At 38.0% G+C, this 23719-nt stretch overlaps 2 protein-coding genes across 7 annotated transcripts in view; one reads left to right on the forward strand and one right to left on the reverse strand.

Moving 5' to 3' along the window:
• Positions 1 to 23719, reverse strand: part of NOL4 (nucleolar protein 4) — a 407732-nt gene that overhangs the window by 195863 nt on the left and 188150 nt on the right. For all 6 annotated transcript variants that reach the window (XM_046025545.1, XM_046025543.1, XM_046025549.1 and 3 more), the window contains one exon: positions 2155 to 2438. In XM_046025545.1, the coding sequence (XP_045881501.1) occupies positions 2155 to 2438 (284 nt within the window). The remainder of the gene's footprint in view (positions 1 to 2154; positions 2439 to 23719) is intronic.
• On the forward strand, positions 7536 to 9120 carry LOC123954410 (elongation factor 1-alpha 1-like). The gene has a single exon (XM_046025550.1). The coding sequence runs from the start codon at positions 7576 to 7578 to the stop codon at positions 8971 to 8973; it is 1398 nt and encodes a 465-aa protein (XP_045881506.1). The 5' UTR covers positions 7536 to 7575; the 3' UTR covers positions 8974 to 9120.

Genomic DNA, 23719 nt, shown 5'->3' on the forward strand with positions numbered 1-23719 from the left:
TCCGTACACTATACCCTTCTGATCTTTCTTCCGTGTCTCTGGCTACTCCCCCAGTCAGCTCTGGAAGCTATTCTTCCTTTACCAAACCTTTAAATGTTTGGTTCCTTGGGGATGTTTCTTCCCTAAGCCCATTTCTCATCTTACTCCTCACATATAGCCCAATCTGAATTTTTTACAACTTCATCTTAAATAGAGCAGAAAAGTAACTTCAGGGGCGCCTGGGTGGCTCAGTGGTTTAAGCCGCTGCCTTCGGCTCAGGTCATGATCTCAGGGTCCTGGGATTGAGTCCCATATCGGGCTCTCTGCTCGGCAGGGAGCCTGCTTCCCTCTCACTCTCTCTGCCTGCCTCTTTGCCTACTTGTGATCTCTCTCTGTCAAATAAATACATAAAGTCTTTAAAAAAAAAAAAAAAGAAAAGTAACTTCACTCTGTTTAAAATGTGCAACACTGTGTTTCAAACGAGCATACGTCCTATCATTATAATGAGTACGGGGATAGTGAAGAGGAAACCAGTGCATAATTTTAGAAACATACTCAACAGATACATATTATAAAAAGGACATTTATAAAGACCAGACGGATAATGTGGATGGCCGGAGCACTTAAAAGTTATTTCCTTCCATAAAATGTAACCTCTATTCAGATCATGTTAGTGAATACAAATCGTTTGTGCTTGTGTGACTTGGCTTTAAACCACTGGAGAGAATATTTGCACATTTACCCCAGCAAAAGTTGTAGAGGCTTCCCTCGCAGAAGTGCTTAAGAGTCTGATGATGTCAGTGACTTGCTTAAAAGAGGATAAAACAACATACCCTCAGGCAAGCAGGAGGATTTAAATAGAGCCAATTTACAGTGCCTCAGCAAATTCAGAAATTAATTCAAATTAAGACATGTTGCTTTAAGAGCTTTATCAAAAGATCAGTTCTAATTTAGAAGTGGGGGTGGAGGGGTGGGGGGAGGGAGTCAAAATGTATACCCATAAAAATTTCCCTGTATTCCAAAGTATCCTTTCAAAAATTACGGAACAAAAATCACAGCATGCATTACTTCAAACTGAGAGAAATGTGAAGTTTGTTTGTTTGTTTGTTTAATAAGTCAGTTGGGACACACGGATGGTTGCCAGAAGGGAGGTGAGTGGGGAGTGGGTTAGACGGGTGATGGTGATGAAGGAGTGCACTTGTGATGAGCACCAGTGTTGCACGGGCTTATTGGATCACTACACTGTACCCCTGGAACTATATTACACTGTATGTTAACTAGACTTTAAATGAAAACAAAAGAAGAATTGGCAGTATTTCTGAAGATGGGTGTGAAGATAGAGATCAAAAGAGAAGGATCAAAACATTTTTAAAAAAATGAATCAATTGGGAATGGGAAGGATTGTAATTTATTCTAATATACAGAATCTAGAAATTTGGATATGTCTGAAACATGGTTCTGTCTTCTGTAGAATAGAGTTTGTGATAAATTACTTGTCGCAGTAGTTATTTAATCTACATGCTTCATCTAGAACACCGACACATTTCTCCCAGGTATGAGGAGTAAATTACTGACTAAACTCCCTGGGTCTCTAAAGCAAACTTGAGAGTCTAATTGAAACTTTATTTGTGCGTACACCTGTCCAATCTAGTAAAAACCAGACAGTGATCTTTTTAGAGTCCATAATTGTGTTCTGAGAGCTAAACTTTGACATCTGAGCTCAACAAACTCCCAGAGAAACAGCCATAAGAAGATTATATAAAGGAGAAACCTTACATCAAGTGATTTCATGTATAAAAACACATGTGATGGGAATTAAGGAGGGCATGTGATGTGATGAACACTGGATGTTATACGCAACTGATGAATTATTGAACTCTACATCCCAAACTAATGATGTACTATATGTTGGCTAATTGAATTTAAATTAAAACACACACACACACACCAACAGCTTTGTCTGAAACACTATCCATTTTGCCCACTGTTATTCCTGAAAATTATTGCTTATTTGGACATAGGATATCTATAGTTATAAATTTCTTGGCAACATATCATTGGGATTTGTTTAAAATATTTTTAGCAAAAATAATCTTCGTCTTTCATATAAATATGTATTTCTTTACGACCTTCATGACAAACTCAGAAACTCTGAAAATTGTAACGTGACCTTACCTTGCTTCCATTTTCTCTCGCCTCTCGTTCCATCTTGAGGTCAGAGATTAGAAGATTCTTATATTTGTTTTTTCCATTATCGCTGTGGTCATCTATTCTGTATTCCGAAGTCAGCTGTGCTGAGAGGGGGCTGTCACTCAAGTTCAGTGGCTGATCCTCCTGCTCCAGCCCAGTTTTGCCATCACCATTGGAGTCGCCCATCTCCCTGCTGTGTGTTCCCCCTGAAGCAACTGAACTGTGCCCCAGAGTCTCATTGCCGTTAAAACTCTCTGCAGCAGAATCATCTGTTGGAAAGAATAGTTTGATTTTAATTAATGTGCCATTCAGTTACTACTTCAACATTCACTGAGCTCCTGTTATGTCTTGGCATCGTGGTAACGTTACATATCCTGTGTAATTTATCTTTACGAATAAACTTGTGAAGCAGCCATTGTTATATGTAATCTAGTAGGCACATTTAGGCAAAAGAAGTGAAGTAAAATAATAAGCAGATAAAATAGGGAAACCAGTTCAATCTCAAAAGCAATCGCGAAGAAAAGCAAATTGAAACAAAGAGAAACTCATTAATTATTCTGTAGATAGTTTCTGTTTTTCTAGTGAGAATATCCAGATTTGGTGAAAATTCTCTGATAAAAGCAATGTCTGTTCTGCTAGTGGGGTGTGTGTTGGTTCAAGCTTTATGAGTATTTAATATGCATCTAAAACATTAAAAGTGCTCACACCTTCCGCTCCAGTCATTACACTTCTGGGACCTCTAAGTTTAAGGAGTATAATCATTGAATGCATTTCTGTGCAGGTAAAAAAGCTTTTATACCAGTGTTATTTACAATAGCAAAGATTCAGAAGTGACAAAAATTACCAAAAGTAATTTTGGTACTGGCTTAATACATGTTGGGATGATTAGAATATGGGAAATGTGGAATCTTTTCCATTAATATTAATGGGAAGTGTGAAGTGTTAAATGGAAAAAGCTAGCTTCAAAAATGGCCAAATGATACCAATTTTCTGAAAAGAAAACACATACCCTTATAGAGGAAGACAAGTAAAAAAATGTAGCCTAAAATATTAATATAAATTTCTTCTTAACTGGAATGGCACTATATTTTTAAATACTCTTATTATTTACAACATATATAATTTTCTAATAAAAAATAACTAGGAATAAAAAATAAAAAGCAAAACGGAAGAAAAGGAAGAAACAAAATCAGTCAAAATTTTCTGGCTTTAAAACAAATGATAAATTTGTTTAGAAATACACATCAATAACAATTAGAGTAAGAAACAAAATTTACATGCAACAAAAGTCTTATTTCTCTTCATTTCATCTTTATATTAATTTTAAAGGATTATGAAGGACAAAGGTGTTAAATTGTTTCTTTTAGTTAAGGGCTCTTGATGAAGCAATATAAATATGAGTGCACACAAGTAATATTTTGATTCTGAACATTCTCAAGTTTGCTTTATTTTCATAGGATGCAATGAAATATTTAATGCCAAAAATAATATTTAAATTCTGAAGGAGTGGTACAACTCACCTGTTCATTTATTTATTCAACATTTATTGAATACCAACATTATTGGTTAAATAATTTGGCCAACAGAGTCTCTGCCTTCAGCGAGTTCACAAATAAGTAAAAGAGATGGAGGGCGGGGGGGGGGGGGGGGGGGGGAACCGTGCAACTACAATGCAGAGGAAAAAAGGCTTTGATCCAAAACAAGGTTGGTAAAGACATCACAGAAGTTTTCCTAAAGAAGGTGGCATATGAGCCGAATTTCCAAAGATGAGTAAGACTTAACCAGTTAAGAAGCTGGGGGAGAGCGTTCCCCACTTGGGTATCAGCAGGTGCAACATCTCCCAGAAAGGGAAGTACAGGGCGGATGAGAAAGAAGGTTGGGGTGCTGACTGTACACAGAGTCAGAAAGGGAACCGTAGACAGGGAGGCAGAGGATGAAGAGCTTGGCTTGGACCTTGAGTATGAATAGGATCAATCTTATTGTCAGAAGTGGTATGGAAAAAAAAATTTTTTTTTAAGATTTTATTTATTTATTTGACAGAGAGAGAGATCACAAGTGGGCAGAGAGGCAGGCAGAGAGAGAAGGGGAAGCAGGCTCCCCACTGAGCAGAGAGCCCCATGCAGGGCTCCATCCCAGGACCCTGAAATCATGACCTTAGCTGAAGGCAGAGGCTTAACCTACAGAGCCACGCAGGCGCCCCAGAAAAAAAATAATTTTTAAAGAGATTACTCTGATTGATGAGGAAAATGGGATAAAGATGACAAAATGGGAAAGCATTAAGAGCTCTAGAAACCATCTGAATCAGCATTGTTGAAAGCCTGAACCAAAACAGCAGTAGTGTAGAACAGGAAGGGATCGAATCATCATAAGAAAAGAACAGGTAAGACCGAGAGTAGGACAGACAAAGGTCCAGGAGGAAGCCCAGATCTCCGGCTCCAAGGGAAAATGAAAATAAAGGACATTAAGCTTAATTTTCAGTAAAATAATATTTAAAAAAACTTAAATTTTAAAAATTTAATATTTTAAAACTATCTTGTGGAAAAGTTAAAATGTATTCAAATGACAAGATTCTATTCATAAATTACTCCTTTTACATCCCCATTCAACAAAAGACTTCATGTAGAAAGAAAGCAAACATAAGAGAATTTAGGGAAACTCAGTCATAAAGAATATGACATGGCACTTCCCACAGTTACTGAGAAATCACAACCATTCTTGTGATCATGAAATATATAAGGTTTTTGAAATAAAGAATTCAGGGAATAATATATCTAAGTAATTCAGAAAATTGTGCATGTCCTTTATTATGCAAGGTCATTTCTGATTAAGTTATCTCTTTCCACAAAAATCCAAAGAAAAGCATAATGGACATATTCTAGACCAATTATCAAATTCATGTAGAAAAGTGTGATTTAACATTTGTGTACTAGAATCCCTTAAAAATGCTAAACATTTTATGTAAGAAAATTTCATCAATATGTTAAAAGAATGAATAACTCTGAAGGTATATTCCATTTTAAAACCTAACCTACTAGTGCCTGCGTGGTTCAGTTAGTTAAGCATCTGCCTTTGGCTCCGGTCACGATCTCAGGGTCCTGGGATGGGGCCCCAGGTCTCTGTCCTGCTCCCTGCTCAGCGGGAAACCTGCTTCTCCCTTTCCCTCTGTTCCTCCCCATTTGTGCTCTCTTGCTCACTCTCTCTCTCTCAATTTCAAATAAATAAATAAATAATCTTAAAAAAAATCTATACTAGCATGAAACAAAGACAATATCTATCATAATCAAAAATTAAAAATAGTACACTGTGTCTTTAGCCTGAAATCATCATACGTATTTAGTAACTAGTGTACCATTTACTCACATTTTAAATAAGATAAACATTATGATATATCAGGAGAATATTTAATAAAATTCATGTATTTATAATTTTGGTATAAAGTATAAACAATAGAGAAAGTATTTTTAGACAGAGTAGTTCACTCCAGATGTTACCAAGGTAACTAAATTCTACAGCTTTCCATATTTCATTTGTGAGTAAATCAGTATGTTTTCTCAAGAACAAATGAATGATTTACTTGTTTGTATAAAATTTATATATTCACACATTTTATCATTTAAATGGTAAAAGAACCAGTAATGTCACATGCCACTATTTTATAAATCAAAATTTAAAACAGAGTTTTTGATATCTATATTAGAAAAATACAGAAATCAAGAGTGAGCAGACATTAAACTGAAGCTAAATGAACCGTTTTTTTATTGTCTGGTTTCTTGCAATCCTGTTAACGATTTTTATTTCCTCTTCCTTAGAGATACTTTTTCAGAATTTGAAACCACCCATCTCAGACTCCTGTTTATGATAACCAACTCATACCCGCTTATTGCTTCAAAGGGGAAATCTGCTTCCTTACCCAAGATCATTTGCTCCATCCTAAGTGGCTGCTGGTGTGTGGGTAGCGAGCTGCTATACAAAGGGAATAGTGTTGAGATCTGTAGGTATGGCCTTTAGGTTCACACGCCCAGAATGCTGGTGCTTCTCTCAAGTTTCAGCCTGGGTACCATAGCACTGGAACTAAGAACTCTGTGTTTGAGGACCAAGGAGAAAACGGCACCTGGAGCTCTGGAAATTAAGAGTGCCCAGGGTACCTAGCAACAGAAGAGAATGTGGAATGTGATGACAGGAAACGTGGCATCCAGTGACATCAGGAAGTCCGTTGGATGTTGGGTTGCATTGCTCTGAGGCTGGTTTTGCTGGGATGGATTTGGGGCTGCATACAGGACCATCCACATGAGCTCAGCTGTGGCTCTTATCTGTAAGTTGCTGTAACACTAACCATAGTGACCAGCTATTCATTTTCTTCTTTCTCCTTCCCTACTCCCCACTCCCTCCACCAATTAGCACAGACCCTAGAAATACTATTTGTTTAAATTATGTCTAATGTCGTCACATGAGTCAATGGTTAGCTCTCTCTATATAAATAGAATTAACCTATAACATCAAGTATCATATATTTATATATATTTATATATTTAAGTATATAAATATGCATATATGTGTTCTCTTCATATATAAACATAATGCGATGTATATATATTTATTTGAAATCTCCCAAAGCACCTGACCTACATTCTCATTCAGCTACTTTCAGTAGTTCTTCATTATGGCCTTTAGGCCAAGTGCCTTAGGCAAAATGAATAGGAAATATATATATATATATATATATATATATATATATATATATATATAAAATCTTCATTTTAAGATTAGTACTTGGAAATTTAGTCCAAAAATCCAGGTCAGATGCTTATAGGGTCCACAAAGCTTTTATGGTTTTCCCCCAAATGCACCACAGTCCTCCGTCCCTAGTCCTTTGATGCCTCCTTATTAAACCGCCCTTTAATATCTGAATATAAAACTAATTTTAGGGGCACCTGGGTGGCTCAGTGGATTAAGCCACTGCCTTCGGCTCGGTCATGATCTCAGGATTGAGCCCCGCATCCGGCTCTCCGCTCCACAGGGAGCCTGCTTCCTCCTCTCTCTCTGCCTGCCTCTCTGCCTACTTGTGGTCTCTCTCTCTGGCAAATAAATAAATAAAATCTAAAAAAAAAAAAAAAATTTTAAAAAAAACTAATTTTAAATCCAAAATACAGACGTAAATAACCCTATGTCAAAAGATTGGTACCTTAATATGCAAAAAAATAGAAAAAAAAATTTTAATCCTTCAAAGTCTATTTAACAAAATGGAGTTTAGGGACCAGCCCCTTCATCACTTTATCACTCCTACCCTCTGCTCTAAGTCTTCTTCTAGTCTAGGGTCTCCTATAAAAAAATTGAAGTAGCTTTTTCGCAACGGGTTTGCTGCCAGAACACAGGTGGCGTGAAAACCACTGCTCAACCTAAACCAGAATGGGGAAGGAAAAGACTCATATCAACATTGTTGTCATCGGACACATCGGACACGTAGATTCGGGCAAGTCTACCACTACTGGTCATCTGATCTACAAATGTGGTGGAATCGACAAAAGAACTATCGAAAAATTTGAGAAGGAGGCTGCTGAGATGGGAAAAGGCTCCTTCAAGTATGCCTGGGTCTTGGATAAACTGAAAGCTGAACGTGAACGTAGTATCACCATTGATATCTCCCTGTGGAAATTCGAGACCAGCAAGTATTATGTGACCATCATTAATGCTCCAGGACACAGAGACGTTATCAAAAACATGATTACAGGCACATCTCAGGCTGACTGTGCTGTCCTGATTGTTGCTGCTGGTGTTGGTGAATTTGAAGCAGGTATTTCCAAGAATGGGCAGACCCGTGAGCATGCCCTTCTGGCTTACACACTGGGTGTAAAACAACTAATTGTTGGTGTTAACAAAATGGATTCCACTGAGCCACCCTACAGCCAGAAGAGATACGAGGAAATCATTAAGGAAGTCAGCACCTACATTAAGAAAATTGGCTACAACCCCGACACAGTAGCATTTGTGCCAATTTCTGGTTGGAATGGTGACAACATGCTGGAGCCAAGTGCTAACATGCCTTGGTTCAAGGGATGGAAAGTCACCCGTAAAGATGGGAATGCCAGTGGAACCACACTGCTTGAAGCCCTGGATTGCATTCTGCCACCAACTCGTCCAACTGACAAGCCCTTGCGTCTGCCTCTCCAGGATGTCTACAAAATTGGTGGTATTGGTACTGTCCCTGTGGGTCGAGTGGAGACTGGTGTTCTTAAACCTGGCATGGTGGTCACCTTTGCTCCAGTCAATGTTACAACTGAAGTCAAGTCTGTTGAAATGCACCATGAAGCTTTGAGTGAGGCTCTTCCTGGGGACAATGTGGGCTTCAATGTCAAGAACGTATCTGTCAAAGATGTTCATCGTGGCAATGTGGCTGGTGACAGCAAAAATGACCCACCAAGGGAAGCAGCTGGCTTCACAGCTCAGGTGATTATCCTCAACCATCCAGGCCAAATTAGTGCTGGATATGCACCTGTGCTGGATTGTCACACAGCTCACATTGCTTGCAAGTTTGCTGAGCTGAAGGAGAAGATAGATCGTCATTCTGGAAAAAAGCTGGAAGATGGTCCTAAGTTCTTGAAATCTGGTGACGCTGCCATTGTTGATATGGTTCCTGGCAAGCCTATGTGTGTTGAGAGCTTCTCTGACTATCATCCTCTGGGCCATTTTGCTGTTCGTGACATGAGACAGACGGTTGCTGTGGGTGTCATCAAAGCAGTGGACAAGAAGGCAGCTGGAGCTGGCAAGGTCACCAAGTCTGCCCAGAAAGCTCAGAAGGCTAAATGAATATTATCCCCAATACCTGACACCCCAGTCTTAATCAGTGGTGGAAGAACGGTCTCAGAACTGTTTGTGTCAATTGGCCATTTAAGTTTAATAGTAAAAGACTGGTTAATGATAACAATGCATCGTAAAACCTTCAGAAGGAAAGGAGAGTGTTTTGTGGACCATTTGTTTTTTTCGTGTGTGTGGCAGTTTTAAGTTATTAGTTTTTAAAATCAGTACTTTTTAATGGAAACAACTTGACCAAAAATCTGTTACAGAATTTTGAGACCCATTAAAACAAAGTTTAATGAGAAAAAAAAAAAATTGAAGTATATCCACTGCTAGACTATACCCTTCATTTTTTCTCTCAAGGTTTTATTTAAATTCCAGTTAGTTAACATACATTGTAATATTAGGCTCAGGTGTAGGAATTCACTAATTCTTTCATTGCTTAGGTATAACACCCAGGGATCTGAATAAGTGCCCTCCTTAATACCCATCACCCATTTAACCCCTCCCCTCCCCCACCCACCTCTTCTCCAGCAACCCTCAGTTTGTTCTTTATAGTTAAGAGCCTGTTTATGGTTTGCTTCTCTTTTATCCCCCTATATTTGACTATTTTGTTTCTTAAATTCCACATATGAGTGAGATTATATGTCCCTACTCTCCATCTTACACCATAGCTCCCTCTACTCTACAACATGAAGCAGGCAATCCAGTCTAAATAAATCCTTTGTGAGAACACAAGCAGCAACTTGACATCATCCGTAGCAACATCTTACTAGACATATCTCCAAAGGCAAGGGAAACAAAAGCAGAAATGAACTACTGGGACTTTGTCAAGATAAAAATTTCCTCACAGTGAAGGAAACAAACAATAAAACTAAAAGACAACCTACACATAGGAGAAGATATTTGCAAATGACATATCTGGTAAAGTGTTAGTATCCAAAAGCTATACAGAACTTAATCAAACTCAATACCCAAAAAACAAATAATCCAGTTAAATGGCCAGAAGACATGAAGAGACATTTTTCTAAACAACATATACAAATAGCTAACAGAAAAACAACTAACAACTAAAAGACAGCTCAATGTCACTCATCATCAGAAAAATACAAATCAAAACTATGATGAGTTTCCACCTGTCAGAATGGCTAAAATTAACAACACAGGAAACAACAGGTGTTGGCAAGGACCTGGAGAAAGGGACACCTTCTTCCACTGTTGGTGGGAATGCATATTAGTGGAACCACTCTGGAAAACAGTATGGAGCTTCCTCAAAAAGTTAAAAATAGAACTATCCTATGTTCCAGCAATTTCACTCATAGGTACTTACCCAAAGGATACAAAAATACTGATTCCAAGGGGCACATGCACCCAATGTTTATAGCAGCATTGTCACCATAACCAAAGAATAGAAAGAGCCCAAATGTCCATCAACTAATGAATGCATAAAGAAAAATGGTATGAATGTATACAGGATAGACATATAGTGGAATATTACTCAGCCAGCAAAAAGTATGAAATTTTGCCATTTGCAATGACATGGATGGAACTAGACTGTATTATGCTAAGAAAAATAAGTTGGTCAGACAAGGACAAATACTATGTGCTCACATGTGGAATTTGAGAAATAAAACAGATGACATCGGGGAAAGAAGGGGAAAAAAAGAGAAGGGGAAGCAAACTGTAAGAGACTATTAACTACAGAGACCAAACTGAGGGTTGCTGGAGGTGAGGAGGGCAAAAGGGGTCATGAATATGAAGGAGGACACCTGTGATAAGCACTGGGTGTTATATGTAAGTGACAAATCACTAAATTCTACTCCTGAAACTGGTATTGCACTATATGTTAACTAACTAGAATTTAAATAAAAACTTGAAACAAAGAAAGATGATAGATGATAGATAGATAGATAGATAGATAGATAGATAATACATAGAGCGATCCTTTGCTGAGCAGCCCCATTCCTTCCCCAATCTAAGACCCTGACACATTCCTGCCTTTGTCCATTTGTAGTTGTCACCTACAAATTTCTTCCTCATTTTTCTTATTTCCTTTCTTCAGATACTTCTGATGACTTCTCTATTCTTTGATTTCTACTTTACTCAACTTTTGTAATACTGTTATTGAGTAAACAGCACTGTTCTGTTTTATCTTTTACTTACATGCAAAAGTTTTAACTGCTGATGACAGAAGTCTTGCAATCGATGTCCTTAATACCATAAAAATCTTTCAAAAAGTAAGTAATCAACATATTTGCAAACTATAATCCAGATTATATACTATTTAATATGGTATCTTAAACATGTACAAAAGAATGATGCTACATTTTGAAGTCAAACTTTCACCCTAAAGAGTTTACTAATATAAATAAATAAATATATATGTATATAGGTATATATAAAAAGTTAAAGGGCATTAATTTTAAAATGATAAAAACAATATTGAGGGTAAGAAAGTACAGAGGGATTGAGTTTTTCCCCTCCAAAGTGAAGGATAAGTTCTGAAAACTTGACCTCTTTATTGCTAAGAAGAAGGAACTAGAGGGTATTGTGCTAAGCGAAATAAGTCTACCAGAGAAAGACAATTATCATATGATCTCACTGACATGAGAAATTTGAGAAACAAGACAGAAGATCATAGGGGAAGGGAGGGAAAAATGAAACAAGATGAAATCACATAGGAAGATAAAACATAAGAGACTTTTTTTTTTTAAGATTTTATTTATTTATTTGACAGACAGAGATCACAAGTAGGCAGAGAGGCAGGCAGAGAGAGAAGGAAACAGGCTCCCTGTTGAACAGAGAGCCCGATGCAGGGCTCGATCCCAGGACCCTGGGACCATGACCTGAGCCGAAGGCAGAGGCTTTAACCCACTGAGCCACCCAGGCGCCCCAAACATAAGAGACTCTTAATCTCAGGAAACAAACTAAGGGTTGCTGGAGGGGATGGGGGGGTAGGAGGGATCCAGTGGCTTGGTGATGGACATTGAGGAGGGTAGGTGCTATGGTCAGTCTTAAAAAAAGGGGGGGGGCACATCACTGAGTAGGTTTCATCTGGTTTTTGATTGCAATGAAAGTGGCTTTTCCACTTGACCTTGGTGAAGACAAACTAGATCAGATGGCAATCTAGGCATCTGTAGCAGCTCAGGATTGGTCATGGAGCCTGGGCTAATCTCCAACCAGAGAAATTCTGTCAGTAAAAAATAAGAGTTAGTGCAGGGCCCTGTATTCTTCCTGGGGTAGCTTCACTTTTTGGTAACAGATCCTGATTCTTTATCCAGCTGGCCATCATGAACTGAGCAACACCTGGCTCACTGAATGTCAAATTCATGCACACTTAGGAGCCCTCCTTTACTGAGTGGAAGTACAATATATAGAAAGGAGTCTATTCATGCCCCAGGGGTGTATGAGCATGATCTGCCATACAAGAGTTCTTTCTTTAATCTCTGTCTATGGTCTTAAATGAAATTCTTTGTGAAAAATTGAGAATAAAAAAATGTCAGCCAGGTTTCTACGATTCTGTGAAACTCGGTGATGGTACAGATGCTTTCATGGATAGGCCCAAATGGACAATGAAATCCATTTAGTGAACCTTAAGGATAGGTCTGGTTGTGTATTCTCTTTAGAACAAAGATAGTCAGAGGTTATTTTTTATATTTCTTTGGTAGCAGCCAAATGGTGTAGAGACTTGAAAAGGAAAAGTTGGAGGACTTTTTAATAGAAGTTGAAGGAAGGATGACATTGATAGATCTTTCATAACAGGCCACGGTAAAACAATGGTATTAGACACCTCTAATTAGAGAGGGAAGTTATTTGTCCTCAGCAGAATGGATACTTATTTTTGACTTGGTCCTGAATTTTACTCACCCATTTTTCCTCCTCCACCACCACCTAAGAACCCTCAGAATGTTTTATATACTGCCTTTTCCTCCACACATGAATTTTAATCAAGGAAATCATATCATACAAAAATAAATGAAATAATCAGAGGATTTCCCATGGAGCTATTACTCTTATTCTCCATTCCATTATTGACAAACTATGGACCTTCTAAAATAATGGAATAAACTGTTAAAAATTCAGCTATGATGCCACTGAAAGATAGAATCCGAACCTGAAGTGCTGCTTTTCAGGATGTGATATATGCTGTAAACCAGCTACTGATTCTTGGGGCTGCCTTTCTCTTAGCCCCAATATCAGCCTGGAAAAAAGTCTCTGCTGAGATAGCAATGATACTTCAAATAATTCTCTGAAGTTATAGGTTCCATTGGCTTATAAGAAGGACACTTCCATAAAAAGGGATAGACAACTGCCCATTTCACACCATGTAGGCCACTATGGGAACAGATAAAAAGAAGAGCTGTGTGTTGGCCATGATCACTGATCCTGAACACTAAGAGAATGAAAGATGTCCAAAAAACAGAGTGGACTGGGACACAGGCCCATAAGAGTACCTAAAGCATTTTTCATTTCACTCTGCCTAAGGAAAATATTGTCAAGGCAATCCTTATAGGCAGAGATAAAACTCTCATTCCCTAACATTTGCCATCTGGAAAATAAGTAGTTTAACTGCTAGCTAAAGAGAAGAAAACGTGGAATGAGTAGTGGAATTAGTTAGTCATATTAGCTATGGCTTTGGAACCAGATGCAAAAAGGAACGCAATACTCATCTGGATTTCTTTGTTTGCCATCAAGTGTTGGAAAATTAAAACACATTTCTCATTTCTTTAGGTTTTATTCCCACTATTGTATCTATGGTGTGGTGGTAGTAGATAAGTATACTAACTGGTCTGTTAATTACATAATTTCAGTTGCTACAGAACTAAAGAAGAAATGAACATCACTTGATGATCTGGCCTCAGAAATTGGGGCTCCTCAATACCATCTCTGAATGCAATAGCTGGACAGGACTTAGATTTCTTTCCATTTGAGGAAGAATGAGATTGGTTGAGGTTTATGTTAAATAGGTGGTAACTCTTCGGTACGATTACCTTTGGCAGTATGAGAAAGTTGTGTGATGTGTGATTTGCAATGGTGTGGGTGTGTGCGTGTGTGCATTTTAGCAGCCAAATGATGGTAGGCACTAAGCACCCATTGGGTGGGAAACCTAGTGCATATGATTCCTTCCTAGAGCATTTTCCAGATGGCATATCATATGAGGGAATGAGAAAAATTTCAAGCTGTGAGACAGAGAAAAGAAGTCACTGGAACTAGGTCTTTTTATCTCAACCTCTAGAAAAAAAGTACAAAAATTACTACCACTGAAGGTACCATGACTTTTTTTAAAACTGGGGTGGTCTTTTGTTCCTAACTTCTTCAGATTAATGGATTACCAACTCTTCCATGAATTTTGTCAGAAACTCCAGTACCTCTCCATTAGAATCCCATTCTTTGTGTTGTTTTCACTTAATTTAGCCAAGGATGATTTTTTTTAACTTGAAAAAAACAAACTTAACTAATGCATATTTGTTTTACTTTTGAGAAAACTGAGGAAGAGAAATGCAACGTGATTTGATTTTATCTTACTAAGAATACAGTTTATACTTTGAAAGGACTTGGAATCACAATACAATATAGTCAAAGAACTAGAGGACTCTAAACTCAGAAAGAACATTGTCAGAGATGATGAAGAGAAACACAGTTGAATCAAATTTAAAGATGTTACCTATCAGACGATCAAAGATTAGAATTTACATAGAATCGGTATTTTTGTACAATATATGGGAAATCTTTTTTTTTTTAAAGATTTTATTTATTTGACAGACAGAGATCACAAGGAGGCAGAGAGGCAGGCAGAGAGAGAGGGGGAAGCAGGCTCCCTGCTGAGCAGAAAGCTCGATGTGGGGCTCGATCCCAGGACCCTGAGACCATGACCTGAGCCAAAGGCAGAGGCTTAACCTGTTGAGCCACCCAGGCTCCCCTGGAAATCTTTTTGACAAAAATTATCAAAATATAAAGAGTTTCTCTACCTCTAGAGGAATTTAATTATGAAATGTTAACTATTGAAGGGAAATATCCAGTCCTTATTCCTTTATCAATTTATATTGCCACATAGTAAATATTCAATAACTATTTGTTGAACTGGATAATATCAAGAGGTGATAGTCACGTATCTATTTAATGTCTGCTTTTCAGCGTTCCATTGATGGCTTGGTGATGAAGGCGGTCACATAAGGAGGAATGCAAGCCATTGTAAAGAGCCAACAGAGACTTCTGCCATAGCCAGTAAGGAAGCAAAGAGCTCAGTTCTATAGTCACAACAGGCTGTCTACATTTCTGACCTATTTAACTGTGAGATATGGGTGTGAGATATGGATTACTGCTAAGTATGCAGTAATTTGTTACACAGCAATGTGAAATGAATACAGCAACAAACATAAAGGATTTTCTATGCTGTCTTGGGATAGTAACACCACTCAGAATTATTTAGCCAGGGGCACCTGGGTGGCTCAGTGGGTTAAAGCCTTTGCCTTCAGCTCAGGTCACTATCCCAGGGTCCTGGGATGAAGCCCCACATCAGGCTCTCTGCTCAGTGGGGAGCCTGCTTCCCTTCCTCTCTCTCTGCCTGCCTCTCTGCCTACTTGTGATCTCTGTCTGTCAAATAAATAAAATCTTAAAAAAAAAACCTCTTAAAAAAAGAATTATTTAACAATATTTCATATGATAAGTGCGTATCAGTGGTTTTCAAACTTTAATTGCTTCAGAATTTTCTAGAGAAACTATTAAAAATGCAGATCCACTTGAACATGAAAAATCTCTACCCGAACAAACCCCAGAAATCTTGGTTTAATTCACCTTAAGGGGCAAGTAATCTAGAAGTATTTCTCAAAGAAGAGTTTTGGGGCCACATGTGAGAAATTAATGTTGATAATATCCAATAATTAACTGGTTGAACATGTGATTGTGGGAAGCAACCCTTGATACCAAGAGAACTAAACACAACTGACAGCCATCAAATCTGAGTTTAGGAAGACTGAACCTGAGGATATTTTAGTCCCATTTAATCAATCTTTAGGAAATTTTAAGAAAAAGATGCCTGCAAGCCAAATATTCTCTCTTAAGCAAAACTAATAAACAAGAGCAATTATTGCCAGTGTGGCCTCACTTTTAAAAGACTCATGAAAGAATAGGATTTTTTTCCCATAGAGTGAATATAAATGTGTGACTAAGGAACTAAAGGCATAATTTCAGGCAAGAAGAGTACCTTGATTACCCTGACTAGCAAACTCTTGGGGAAGAAGATCTTTACCAAGGTCAAGTGTAAGTTTGCAAAAGCAAGAATCTTCCCTCCGCCCATAAAGCAGAACTGCATATCACCTATGTGCTCACATGTGCTGAAATCACTGTGGATTTTGCTCATATAGTAGGTAAAGAGGAAACATTGTCAAAACCTTCAAAGTTTGGCTTTGGGCTCCTCATGTTCTCTTACCCGTCTTAACGGCCAATCTTCCAGCTGTCTGTGTGCCCACTGGCTCAGATGTAAATCATTGTTCAAGGAAAAGACTGACAGATTGGTTAATTGATTGGTTGATTGGCCTTTGACTGAAATTCTCCATAGGAAAAATATTACTTCAGCTAGGCACTTGTAATTTAAACATCTCATTTCTAACTGTGGAATGAAAGGTTTTCCTCTTGGTATTTCCAGCCATTAGCAAGTAGGTGAAGAAGTGTATTGTATTTTGGGAGTGTGTGTAGAAGGAGAAATCTTGTAGTCACACTAGACTTATTCAATGCCATGTTTTTAGAGTAATTTAGAGGCTAATGATTAGCGTGCATGCTCTGTGATGTTTTCTCTTAAGCCCTTCATCTGCCAGAAATTCCTCTCCTTACTGCAGTGAGTGAGCCGGAACTACTCAGCAAGGAAGCTGAAGATCTCATCCCCAACATTCTGAGATGACAAGTAACCTGAGCCACTACAAACTTCTTAGACCTAAAAAACAAACAAATCCTAAAATAGGATTATGAAAGGCTTCCATACACATTCCATCTTACACTTTGGTCATTTGCTGGTTTGATCTATTCTTCTCCATTTCTTTGCAAACCATTTCCCAGATTTCTTTGCCTATTGTCTTGTGACTTAGTTCAAATGATGGGAGATGCTGGCAAAGACTGAGGATGGGAAAAAGAGAAAATGGGTAGGTATCCCTACCCTTACTTTACACACACACCCTCTCTGATTCAGGGCTCCAGCTCAGGATTCTTCCTCCCCATATCCCAGCCCATGCCAGAAAGCATCTTCCGTGAATCTCACGCAACCGGGTGGGCAGCTCTGGCTCTTGGGTTCTTGGGTTCTAGTAACAGCAACTCCTCACTGGTTTTTCCACCTCCAGCTGTAGCAATGGCTTCCTTCTGTTATCAATCTCTGTATTGCTTTACCATCTTCTGTTTAGCATTTCAGCTCTTCTAACACCATTGTAAATAGTTCCTGGTATTGCGTTTTTCTAATGAATAACATGGAATGGGCTCCATTTTCTAGATTGGATCACAACTGATACAATTTACCTTATTCTGGCTTCAAGACTTCTGTTTTCTATCATCTTTGATGGTATGATAGCCAATACTTTGTGATTTTTTTTCCCTTGTTAATGTCAATTCATTATTTGATATCCAGGAGATCTCCACCAAACTTTCTTTACTATTTCTGCCTCTGGTGTTAAAAATCCATCACTGTCAGTAACAGTGGTATTCTAAGCCAGTAAGAGTTTTGGTGACAATTTATAAAGCATTATTATTTAGACTTGTCAAGGTACTAATATCTTTCTAACAAAGACTATATTATTCTAGATTCATCTGAATAATATCATTGATTTGAATCATTACACATTGTAATTATACAAATCATTTTGGTAGTTATTATACCTTTACAAAACTTAAAACAGATCTAGGAATAAATTAACACTACCAGTTTTCCTAACTTAAAGGGCTTGATAAAGATAAAACGAAGAACTTGCTCAAGTCACATTGATAATGACAAACATAGGATTAAAAATTGGTCCTTTAATTCTAAATCAGGTTTCTGTCTAAATTGTATGGTATACCTCAGCAGGAAACACCTGTCCAGGTATTATGAAGAGAAGAGCCTGAAAAAGACAGATAATATGCTATGTCGGGGAAGGGGGGGAACCGAGTTAACTTTGGAGAAAACTCTTAGAGACAATAAATTGAAAGATTTTATCTGAGGTTACCCATTTTTGGAATACTTCATAAAATCAGGGATCACAATGAATGGCCTACTACCACCTTCCACTAATTGTAAAAAAGGCCTTCTGCCTAACCTTCATGCAATTAGCGTAAACTGAGTAGCTATGATATTTTTATAAATATAAATGAACTTACAATATTGCCATGATTATAAGTACAGGCTGACCAATTACATGATATTTATAACCAAAGACAACTGTATTTGACATTCAGGGCTGAATGACATCAAATGATATCATTTTAGGAAACTTGTTAAAGCTTTAAATAAATAGAAGGAAAAAATAACATAATTTATGAAATATGAGATAGAAAACCAACATTAACATAAGTATTTGGAGAATACAGAAAATTAATTTTATTCTTGAAAGAGAATAGTACCACATTTGCTACTTTTCTATTTGAAAAATGATTTCATCTCATCACAAGGAAAAATAATTTGTAACTATGTGTGGCAATGGATATTAACTGGATTTATCATAGTGACCATTTTGCCATGAACACATATATCAAATCATTATGTTTACACCTGAAATTAGCACAATGTTAAGTATCAATTACACCTCAATATTAAAAAAATCAATAAAGGGCTTACCTACAGGTCAGAGTTAAAATCTATTCAAACTACAAAGAAGCTAGTGGTCCTGTGGTCATCCCAAGATGATAAAACTCTAACACCACTTTCATTCCCACCTCCTCTTCTCCCATCACACCAAATCACCAGAGCCTAGGTGAGAGGTAGACAAGGACCAACTTCCACATTCATGGAAGAGGATGTGAAATCTGAATGACTCTGGGTGGCTTCATCTCTATGTATGAGTATTCAGTAAGTGCACAAGGTGTGTATATACCTCTAGGTGCCAGGTTGAAAGGACTGTAAGTAAATACAAAAGAAATGGGCAGAAGGAAAGAAAGAACTACTTGCCCAAATCTAAAATAAAGTGCTCTGTAAAAAATAGCAAGCTCTGTGCTTGCAACATAAACAGGTACTTTTATAATAAAGCATCTTAATAATAGCAGACTCCTAGGGGCACCTGGATGGCTCAGTGGGTTGGGACTCTGCCTTCAGCTTAGGTCATGATCTCAGGATCTTGGGATCGAGACCAGCATCGGGTTCTCTGCTCAGCGGGGAGCCTGCTTCCCCCTCTCTCTCTGCCTACTTGTGATCTCTCTCTCTGTCAAATAAATGAATAAAATCTTTACAAAATATAATAGCAGAGTCCTAAAAAAAGTGGGGGGGAGAGTCCTAGACTACATATCATGAGTCCACATAGCACTCAGATGTTTGTTACTGCCTGGAATAAAATGCTGAAACTTTGTCAATAACAGAAATAGTACTTGCTTTTGTTGTATTAATTGTAAACAGTAAATATAGAAGAGTTGTTTCCACATTTTACATTTCTCAAATTCAGTACACTTAAGTCCATATAAATAGTTAATTTTGTTAATCCCATATTAAATGACCAATAGTTAGTCCTAGCACTGATTTGGCGGAAAAGGAGGATTATGGTTCAAGAGAACCATGACAGTTCTCAAAGCTATCATCTAGTTTGAAGTCAAGCAAACTTTTAAATCATGGATGGCTGAGGAATGAGGTAGACTCTAACTGAGAAGCCTGGGCAACATCAGGGCAGCCATCTTGCCCCAAATTCTCTTCTAGAAAACAGGCTCTCACAGATCCATCTCTACCAACATTCAAGGAACACTATTTACATTGATCTTATTTTCTAAAGTCTTACTTTTCACAGTTCAAAATTTTTTATATTATACACTGACTTTTCACACATTTGTCATCTTTTTCCAAATATTCATAGAGATGTGGACCTTACTTTAGTACTCCTTTGTATAAAGTGGTGTATTTAGCAAGTCACAAGTAGAAATATAATGTTTCTTAAAAAGTCAATGGAAGAAGAGAAAACATTTTGGTTTTTGCTGATGTTTTATTTTTTGTAGTAAAAAGATTGGCAAGAGGTAATGTCAGCATGGGTTAAAAAAAAAAAAAAAGAAAAAGAAAAAGAAAAAGCTTAAGAATTGAAAGGATTCCCAGGTAACAAAGGGCACCTGGGCGGCTCAGTTGGTTGAGCACCTGATTCTTGATTTTGGCTCAGGCCATGTTCCCAGGGTCATGAGATGGACCCCTGAGGCAGGTTCTGTGCTCAGCAGGGAATCTGCTTGAGATACTTTCTCCCTCCCTGTTCCTACCCCTCTGTCCCCCACCCAACTCATGCTCTCATTCTTTTTCTAAATAAATAAACAATATAAAATCTTTAAATAAAAAAAGAAGGGATTCCCGGGTAATGAATATTCTTTATATATTAGTGATATATATGTTCATTTTCATTAACACTGTTTCTATCATAACAAATCAGTGAATTGCCCTCAAAACAAAATTACAAAATCTATCTTGGCTGACCATAAAAGAACTAATTTCTCGAAGTTTCTATCCTGACTATATCAACTTAAACTCTCTGAATAATACCAGGATAAGAGCTCTTACAATGTGATTATTCCTAGCTAGCCGAGAGCTGCTCAAAAATACACTCCCTCCCCACTGTATCTCAAGCTGCTGTACTAGTGTTACACAACCATGGCCATCCATAAAATCTTTCCTTGGATAAAGCACAGTAGATTCTGGTTTGAAAGATATTGTTTCTTGGCTTTAGCAGAGAGGAAACATTGACTGAGTTGTGACTGGCTGATTTAGAGGTGGTGTCCAGTGCCAATGGCACCTTGTCAATGTCCTTCCTCAGTGGCTCTCCAGGAAAAGAAACAGGACAACTAATTTACATTGAACATATCATCTTAGTGTATGGATCTCCTCTCTGTACTCCCTTGTAGAACAAATTAACCTGCCATATGTTGCCATATGACCTCCCCAGACCCAAGCTGCCAAGGTAGGCACCTGACCAAAGGACCATCAAACCATAAGAAGTCAAAGCCACAATCACTGTGGTCAAACCAGAAAAGCAAATTGCTCAAGAAGATTCTACCTCTTGCAATTTAAACTAACACTTTTCTCTTCAACGTGTGGGCTAATCACCTGTGAACTTGTTAAAACTATCCAATCTCAGGCTTTACTGCAGACCGACTGAATCAGAACTTGCATTTTAAGATGACTTCCAGATAATTGTATGATAGGTGGGGGTGGGGGAGGGAAGGGGACAGCAGAAGACAGGAAGAAAGTGGTTGAGGAGAAGAACTTATTTTACTTTGAATAACATAATCACATACAAATCACCTCAGCTATTTTATTATTTAGCGTAATAAAAATCTCAGAAGCCCAAACTCCTACCTTGCTTAGTAACTGTAGCTAAAATAAGAACCATTGGCCATGAACAAGCTAAATTCACCAGACAAAGCCAGAGTCAGGAGACAGATGGATAGAGAAGAGGTTTACAACAGACGGTATATACGTGGTAGGCTGGCTTCACACAGTCCTGGTGACAGCATAAGTATTACCTGCACCCCCTCTGACTCCAAATATGTTTGTTTGGACAATAAATTGTATGATAACCCTGTGTATCATGCAGTGAGACCAAGGCTAATTCATGGGCTGGCTGCTCTACTCTTCCTATTCTTGGGTTCCTTAAGTCACTGTCTCCCTTATTATGACATCACTCTTACAAACACTGACACCTCCCTTCTGCCCTCATTATTTGAAGTAACTGATGCAAAAAAGTACACTGCTTAATTAGTGCTGACTGTTTGCCATTAAAAATAATTTAATATTATATGCCGGGTGCTTATTTCATTATATCTAATCCTCACGGCAGACCCAGCTAATCTTAAAATCACAGAGGCATATTCTGGAATCTCGACAGAATGACTGCCATTAAAACACCACAGTTGCCAAGGCCCAATTCACAATCAGGGCAGCGGATCCCAGAGCCCCTGTCTTTTCCCCTCGCCCATGTATCTCATGTCATCCAGTTCTTTGGGTGATGCTGCAAACACCAGTTATGAAAAAAAAAATGGTAGGTATTGTCTCTGGAAGCATATAAGTACTTTTTGTAAGATACTATCCTCTATTTTTCTGACAAAAGGCTTAGATGCTTTGCAGATACGGGCTGAGCATTATTTTCTAGACTATACTGAAGCAAGACATGGAAATTTTTAATCATATTCTATTTAAATATATTTTTACCCAAAATTTGCCTCTTTCCTAAACCACCAAGGTATACTAACCAATTTGCTGTAGTAAATAGTGACAAAATAACTGAAAATAAGTTAATGGATGAAACCAGGACAGAATTTCACATTGATTCACATACAAATCACCTCAGCTATTATTTACAACTGTTATTAAGTAGTGCAAGTGAATTAATGTCTCGGAAAAAAAACCCACAAAACCATTTCTCCTTTTTATAGTAAGAATCCTATCTTAAAGGCAAAGGAAAGCAATGGCTTCTTAAGTGAGATTCTAGTTTGCCCACATATTCCGGCATTTGGAAAGGAATCATTCTAATTGTATTTATAATCTTTTTGTTTAAAGGTTTATTTACTTGAGAGAGGGAGAGAGAGAATGTGTGTGCACACACATAGGGGTGTGGCAGAGGGAGAGAATCTTCAAGGAGACTCCCCCGCCCCAAGTAGGGAGCCCAAATCAGGGCTCGAAGATCTCAGGACAACACAAGATCATGACCTGAGCTGAAACCAAGAGTCAGAGGCTTAAACAACTGAGCCACCCAGGTGCCCCTTTATATTCTTAATAATAAAAGCTTTGACTTTCAACTTCTATATGCTTCGTCTTAATGTTATCTCTTTTTTTAAAGGGTACATGCAAGAATGCATCCTAAGACTGCACATGTTTGGGTTAAATATTCACAGATTCGTAATTCCAGTTCTAATTACTTTTGCTTATTTTTCATTTTAGGGGTAGGAGCAGGGAATGGGAGGCAGGGATATATGGGGAGCATAGCACAAGGCTTGCCGCATTCAAGAGGCTTAACAAATTCTAAATAAATCTAAATAATCTAAATCAGAATGAAGGGAAGGAAGGAAAAAAAGGAGAGAGAAAGAAACACACAGGGATGGAGACACATATTTTCTTTAGCAATTAAAGAAAATACACATACTCCCCCTGAATTGGAGTATCTGAGGAGTTCTGTTTGTTGACCATGATTAAAATTAAAGTTATTAGGGCACCTGGGTGGTTCAGTTGCTAACCAAACCTGCCTTCGGTTCAGGTCATGGTCCCAGGGTCTTGGGATTGAGCCCTGCCCTGGGTTTCCTACTCAGCAGAGAGCCTGCTTTTCCCTTTCCCACTCCCTCTGCTTGTATTCCCTTTCTCTCTGTCAAATAAATAAATAAAATCTCTAAAATTACAATAAAAAATAAAATAAAATCAAGGTAATTATTTATTCTATTATGTAGACGGATCAAGTTCCTCAGATAAATAAGGCAGAGTAGGTAAAAACAAATGAAAGATTAAGGGGAACAGGAGGAAGAGTGAGTCATAGCAGGGGAAGGGAGAGGGGGACTAGGGGTGCATGGGTGAAATGGGGGAAGACAGGAGAGGAAAAGGAGAGAAGGGGGAGGGAAAACAGGAGCAAGGAGTAAA

Source organism: Meles meles, chromosome 12, assembly GCF_922984935.1.
Source record: "Meles meles chromosome 12, mMelMel3.1 paternal haplotype, whole genome shotgun sequence".
NCBI classification, from domain to species: Eukaryota; Metazoa; Chordata; class Mammalia; order Carnivora; family Mustelidae; genus Meles; species Meles meles.